This window comes from Musca vetustissima, unplaced genomic scaffold (assembly GCF_032173495.1).
Source record: "Musca vetustissima isolate MV318-11 ecotype Yass unplaced genomic scaffold, APGP_CSIRO_Mvet_v1 utg14744, whole genome shotgun sequence".
Taxonomy (NCBI): domain Eukaryota; kingdom Metazoa; phylum Arthropoda; class Insecta; order Diptera; family Muscidae; genus Musca; species Musca vetustissima.
The window spans coordinates 11,448-18,967 of NW_026872623.1; the positions used below are offsets into that span (position 1 = coordinate 11,448).

The 7,520-nt window shown below is 36.1% G+C and overlaps 1 protein-coding gene across 1 annotated transcript; it reads right to left on the reverse strand.

The window, feature by feature from the left end:
* Positions 1 to 355: 355 nt before the first annotated feature.
* LOC133332436 (putative polypeptide N-acetylgalactosaminyltransferase 9) lies at positions 356 to 6,213 on the reverse strand. Its single transcript, XM_061540876.1, has 2 exons — positions 5,999 to 6,213; positions 356 to 502 (listed from the first exon to the last, which is right to left on the reverse strand). The coding sequence occupies exons 1-2, from the start codon at positions 6,185 to 6,187 to the stop codon at positions 356 to 358; spliced, it is 336 nt and encodes a 111-aa protein (XP_061396860.1). The 5' UTR covers positions 6,188 to 6,213.
* Positions 6,214 to 7,520: the final 1,307 nt, after the last annotated feature.

Below are 7,520 nucleotides of genomic sequence, written 5' to 3' on the forward strand. Positions count from 1 at the left end.
TTACTACTTTCCTTACTGGTTATTTCTATGTTGAGTTTATTCTATTAAAAAAAATCCAAACTCCTTAGGATTAATTTGAAGATTTCCGAAAACATTTTCTTAAGAAAAAAACTATTCGATAAAAAATTGTGTTCTGGACTTTTAAATTTTCTTAATATTCGTGGACAATATATTCGAGGACAATGTTGCTTTCCTCTCAAAGAAAGTACATTATAACCCAAAATCATTTTCATTTAATATAAAACTTATAATTTAAAAACATTATCCCTCATCTCATACAAACAAAAAAATTGGATACAATCAAAATATTCTCTAAAGAATACAAACAAACAAACAAACGAAATATAACAAAAACTTACCGTAATTCTTTTCGCGACGTGACATCACCATAATCACCTTTGTCATTGCCTATCCGTTGATAATAATATTTTGCATAATCATCCAACCAGACTTCAGCCAAGCGTACCGAATTCTTTTTAAGTACATTAACGCCTGAACGCCACTGCAAAGAGAGAGAGAGAGAGGAATGAGGAAAATACAATGAAAGTGGGAGAGAAAATAGAACAAATGAATTCCGAAAATTTTGTGGAAACATATAAAAAATAACACACACACACAAAGATATCACAAGAAACCAAAAGCGTGAATGAGAAATGAAAATAAAACAAGTGAAAAAGCGTTAAGTTCGGCCGGGCCAAACTTTGGATACCCTCCACCATAGATATACTGACAGGTACTTAAAATGAAAATATAGGGAAAATAAAAAAAATGAACATATTTCGACATTTCCACAAACCAGTTATGTAAAACACAATGTAAACTATAAAACAAATTTCAGAAATTTTTAATGGATTAATTTTTAATACACGGTTAAAATGGTTCTAGACCCCATGTTCCTTTGGACCAAATTTGTTTCAGAAAATTTTGATTTCATCCAAACTTTGGCCATCTTATAATTTCTTCCAAACTTAGTTCAAGTTTGATGATGGGGAATACGGGTCCACTCCTTCTGGTACCTCTCACGCAGGGGCTAGGTCTAAGTACGGGTTATAGTTCATATATAGTTCATTAGCGAACCTTACGTTCTAGTTTTTTATCTCGATATCCTCCGCAGGTGATATGATTACAACAGAGTCTTAGAACCAAATCCAAAACGCGGAACAGATTGCATAACTATTTTAATATAAAAAAGGGGGTTATATGGGGACTACCCCAAAAAGGGGGTGCATATCAATAATTTTTTGTAGGGAAATTTGTTACCATATACGACTACAAAATACCAAATTTCGGGGAATTCGGTTGAAAAACGTGCTCAAGAACCTCAAAATAGCGAAAATTGGGGGTACCCTTATATGGGGGCTACCGGAAAAGGTGGACCTATATTTATAATTTTTAGTGGGGAAATTTGGTACCTAACAAGAACCCAATGTACCAAATTTCAGCGAATTTGGTTGAAAACCGCGCTCAAGAACCCTAAAATACCGAAAATTGGGGGGTACCCTTATATGGGGGCTACCCGAAAAATTGGACCTATATTTAAAATTTTTCGTGGAGATATTTGGCACCCAATAGGAACCAAATGTACCAAATTTCAGCGAAATCGGTTGAAAAACGCGCTCAAGAACCCCAAAATACCGCAAAATTGGGGGTACCCTTATATGGGGGCTACCAGAAAAAGTGGACCTATATTTATAATTTTTTGTGGAGATATTAAGTACCCAATAAGAACCCAAATTTCAGCGAATTCGGTTGAAAACCGCGCTCAAGAACCCCAAAATACCGAAAATTTGGGGGTACCCTTATATGGGAGCTATGCCTAAACGTGGACCGATAAAGCCCATCTTCGAACTTGACCTGCCTGCAGACAAAAGACGACTCTATGCAAAATTTTGGCGATCTATCTCCATTCGTTTAGACGCTAGAGTGATTACAACAGACAGACAGACAGACAGACGGACATGGCTATATCGTCATAGAATTTTACGCTGATCAAGAATATATATACTTTATAGGGTCGGAAATGATTATTTCGATGCGTTACAAACGGAAAAACAAAACTAATATACCCTCCATACTATGGTGGAGGGTATAAAAACAACCGGGGAAAAGAAACAGAAACAATGCTACGACAAAAATATTAAATAAATTCCTGGGAGATATGGGGGGAAAAAGAGGATGTTCATAAACACACATACATATATATGTACATACATAACATAAATATAAAGAACATAAGAATGAAAACCCCAAAACATAACTATTTTATGCAAACATTTCCTACCCTCCATCAGCAGCAAAAAACGTCAATGCAAACTGGCACTCACACAGACACACACACACACATGCAATCATTGCAAGACAATGCAATAAGAACCTCTTGTATGCACATGTGTGTGTGTGTTGTTTGCATCTGAGTACCACGGAACTAATGGCAATAAGCACACCCAGTCGAGTATCCGCTGGGGATCATATCAAGGAGAGTGAAGCAGGGCATTTCTCAATGTTTATGTGTGTGTGCATGTGCATATGTGTTTGCGAGCCAGTGAATGAATGCGTTGGTGAGTAGGACCTCAGAGTTTGTTTTGTGTTTAACATGCTTGCCTTTTGTTTGTATGCTTGAATGCATTGCTCAGCAAGCAAATATGCATTTCCAAGTACATTTGTAGCGGTGGTGGTGGTGGCGATGATGACTGTGTGTGTGTGTGGTGGTGGCAACATGGGAAATTAACCCAATTACATGCCAAAGTATCCACTCATACATAAACATTTGAATGTAGAAAAATTATTTCTTTTGTTTTTAATTTCATGTGGTTGAACTTTTTTTCAAGCCCCTTAACCCACCACCCCAGAACCCACCATTTGCTTCCTCACCCCGTTCTTTTTGTTTCCATCAAATCTTCTTAACATTGTCAAACCATGCACAACATTAAATACGACAAAAAATATGTTTGTTATACCACAAACACGAGGTGGTTTTGTTGTTGTTGTTGTCGCTGCTGCTTCTGTGGCTGGTTTTAATTGAGTCACTAATTATGGTGGTCGTTCCATGTCCTGCCACATTTGTTTTTCAATATTGTTGGTAGCGGCTTCGAGGGTTTTTCGTTACTTGGAGGAAGAGTTGGGGTTTTTTCTCGATGGAACCATGGATTGTGGTCCACACTTGATATTGTTCTTCCTTATTTTGTGGAACGAAATAAAGGGGAAGTCATTTGAGCTGAACATGGTATATGGCCCTTATGAACCAGAATGTGAGGGAATGCTGGCAGGACAATCAATAAACAATCTTAACAAATTTTTAGTAACCCTCCAAAAGCTTCAACATTTTAATCCTCCATAGGCGTAACCTTTTGGTAACCTTCAATAGGTGTGGATTTTATAAAATTATTTTTTAGTGTTCTCCAATAGTCGCGGATTTTTATACCCTTCACCACACTGCGGTACAGCATTTTTTTTCTTTCTGCATATATTTGTAACAGGCAAAAGGAAACGAGATACATGGTTCATGGTTCATTTTGAGAATACGCATAGAATCACATTTTAAGTCGATTTATGCATGTCCGTCCGTCTGTCCATGTTAAATTGTAAACAAAGTAAAGGTCGAATTTATGATTCGAATTGAATGAAATTTGGTATAGATTATTTATTTGGCCCAAGGATGAACCCTATTGAAATTGAGAAAAATCGGTTCAGATTTAAATAAAGCTCCCATATATATTTTCGTCCGATTTAAGGTAAATGGTGCACTAAAATACTTAAATACCATTCGATTTCGACGAAATTTGGCATAGCGTACTAAATGAAGCCTAGAGTGATGTGCCTTAAGTTTCGTGAAAATCGGTTCAGATTTCGATATAGCTCCCATATATATTTTCTTCCGATTTTGGGAAAATAGTGCACCAAAGTCCCTATATATCTTTCGATTTGCATGAAATTTGGCATAGGGTACTAAATTACGTCTAGAGTGATGTGTGTTAAGTTTCTGAAAAATCGGTTCAGATTTAGATATAGCTCCCATATATATTTTCGTCCGATTTAAGATTAATAGGGCATTAAAGTCCCTATATATCCTTCCATTTCCACGAAATTTGGCATAGCGTGCTAAATTACGTCTAGACTGATGTGTATTAAGTTTCCTGAAAATCGGTTCAGATTTAGATATAGCTCCCATATATATATTTTCGTCCGATTTAAGGTATATGGTGCACCAAAGTCCCTAAATATTTTTCGATTTGCACGAAATATGGCACAGCGTACTGACATAAGCCTAAAATTTTGTGTGATAAGTTTCGTAAAAATCGGTTCAAATTTATATATAGCTCCCATATATATTTCTCCGACTTAAGGTAAATGGTGCACCAAAGTACCTATAAATCTTTCGATTTTCACGAAATTTGGCATAGCGTACTAAATTGCGCCCGGAGTGATGTGTGCCAAGTTTCATGAAAATCGGTTCTGATTTATATATATATATATATATATATATATGTCCGATTTTACGTAGATAGTACACCAAAGTCCCTTTATATCCTTCGATTTGCACGAAATTTGGCATAGCGTAATGAATTGAATTGGGACTGATGAGTAGCAAGTTTCGTGAAAATCGGTTCAGATTTAGATATAGCTCCCATATATATTTTCGTCCGATTTTATTTAAATAGTGCACCAAAGTCCCTTTATATCCTTCGATTTGCACGAAATTCGGCATAGCTTACTAGATTGAATCTAGAATGATGTGTGTAAAATTTCTTGAAAATCGGTTCAGATTTAGATATAGCTCACATTTATATTTTTGTCCGATTTTATGTAAATGGTGTACCAAAGTCCCTTTATATCCTTCGATTTTCACAAAAATTGGCATAGCGTACTGAATTGAGTCTAGAATGGTGTGTGGTAAGTTTCGGAACAATCGATTCAGATTTCAATATAGCTCCCACATATACATATATATTTGTCCGATTTTACTTTAATGGTGCACCAAACTCCTAATGTTTATTCAATTAACTTGAGGCGTTATTGGGTTTTGTTGAAATTGGTGCAGATGCAGCCATAGCTTCCATATGTATTTCGAACGGTGTCTGATGTGTCCTCCTATAGGCGTGAATTTTTTAAAAATATTTTGTGTGTATTTCCACAATTTTAAAGCTGTCTAATTTACTTTGTCGCCTATTCAAGTGTTGATCTGATTACAAACACAACACCAACATTCCTATCTATCAAGGATTGGTCGCCCGTAGTGGTCATGACAGCTAGAATTTTTAATCAGTTTCATTTTTTTTGCCTCAGTTGCTCTTGTTGTTGGTTCACATTTCTCCAACATTACTGTCGTCCTGTCTGTCTGAATGTCTATCTGCCAGCCATCCAGCCCATATTTGCTTTCCATAATACAATTTCGTTACGTTTCGTTGCTTTTCAAAGTGTCCAGTACCGAGCAACGCAGAGCAAAGCATCTATGGCGGTTAAAGCTCAATGGTCGTTCCAGAGACTAGAATTGGTTTTTTGCAAAGCATGTTTACATTGTGGTCCGAGGTAATTTTCTCTGGTCTATGGTGTGTGTGTGTCCAAAAGTGAGTGACTGAACGAATGAGTGAGAGTTCGGTTGTGACAAGTACACATGCCAAAGTGTGTGTGAGGATTAAATTTTTGTTGGATTTTTTTTTATTTGAAATGCGTGGTGTGGGGTTTCAGGTTCTGCTGCTGCGTTAGAGAGTGAGTTTTCACTCTCTAAACCACAAGAGGAATCAAAGAAAATATAATGTGTGTAGCTTGTAAGCAGTTACCATGTAGTGAAAAGGACAGGGAAGAGGGAGAGGTTTGGATATGAGTTTTTTTAAAAAATGTGTAGAAGTGAAGTGCTGTATCCCCCCTGGACTATTTATAATAATGTAACAAGTTCCAATGGAGGTATTTTTTAAACGGGAAATTTAAGAAATAAAAATTGGCCCCATGGTATGGAATTTTTATATTACAATTAATATTTATTTTATTTTTCTGCACTTACCTTATATGGCGACCTTTTGCGGAATATATGACCCACATGTGAGCATGGCACAATTTCCAAGGTGCCACCACACATCCATGTTTTAAATGATAATTCCAGATTTTCACCACCCCAAATATCAAAGCCAGAATCATAGGTGCCCAACAATTCGAAGAATTTACGATCTATGGAAAACAGGCCACCAGCCATGGTAGGAGAGTACACAGGTTCGGCAGAGTTCTGGAAAAGAAAAAAAAACAAAGAAAAAAATATAAAATAAACAAATGTGTTAAAACAATAACATGAAAGTTAATCAATTATACGGAAACGTGAGATAGCAATCCTACACACACACACCAATCCTACATACCAATTCCAATGAAATCGTCCCCACGATTCTATCCCCCCTCACAATAGGAAAGACAAATTGTTTCACCAAATGTTTAATGGCTGGGCGAAAAAGCCATATGTGTATCTCTTTGTGTGCCAGTATGTATTAGTATATGTGTCTTTGTGTATTAACATGGCCTATATTGTTTTTTCTTGTGTTCCATGCCACTATTTTTCATTTTCGCCACCATTTATTTCAGTCAGTTTTAGTTCCCGGGTTTTGTTTATTCATTGCTCTTTCTTTCTATTTGGCCTATGAATTCCTTTTTCGTATGTCATGGAACCACAAATGGCACCAACCATCCAAAAAAGTGGATAGGCATTTGAAAAGAAAATGAACAAGGAATGAAAGTAACATTGCTAAATTTACTGAGACATCGTGTTAGAATGTATCCAGGCAAAAATAACAAGGATATGCACGAATGCCCAGACAGAAAATTCGGATAGAGGCGAAATGGGTAGTAGTGTGAAATAAATGGTTGATGAAAGTGGCTAAAATGGGAGGATATTAGGGTGGAATGTATTCAAAATAGTATCTTCAATGTGTCTACATAGCGCCGATTTACAAAGATATTTTTATGACCTTTATTAGGTGTGGCATTTTTTACAATGGGCGTGGTAATTTTTAACATATATATTTTTAAAGACCTACAATAGGCGTAGATTTTTTGAAAGTATGTTTAAGGGCCTACAAATAGACGTGGATTTTTTAAAGGTATGTTTAAGGGCCTACAAATAGGCGTGGATTTTTTAAAGGTAAGTTTAAGGGCCTACAAATAGGCGTGGATTTTTTAAAGATATGTTTAAGGACCTACAAATTGGCGTGGATTTTTTAAAGATATGTTTAAGGGCCTACAAATTGGCGTGGATTTTTTAAAGATATGTTTAAGGGCCTACAAATTGGCGTGGATTTTTTAAAGGTATGTTTAAGGGCCTACAAATAGGCGTGGATTTTTTAAAGGTATGTTTAAGGGCCTACAGAAAGGCGTGGATTTTTTAAAGGTATGTTTAAGGGCTTACAAATAGGCGTGGATTTTTTAAAAGTATATTTAAGGGCATACAAATAGGCGTGGATTTTTTTAAAGTATATTTAAGGGCTTATAAATAGGCGAGGATTTTTTAAAAGTATGTTTAAGGGCCTCCAAATAGGCGT

Excerpts from the sequence above, each read along its gene's own strand:
- LOC133332436 (XM_061540876.1), bottom strand. The coding sequence starts at position 6,187 with ATGGCTGGTGGCCTGTTTTCCATAGATCGTAAATTCTTCGAATTGTTG. Across the intron at positions 503-5,998 it reads GCAAAAGGTCGCCATATAAG|TGGCGTTCAGGCGTTAATGT; the intron begins GTAAGTGCAGAA and ends CTCTCTTTGCAG.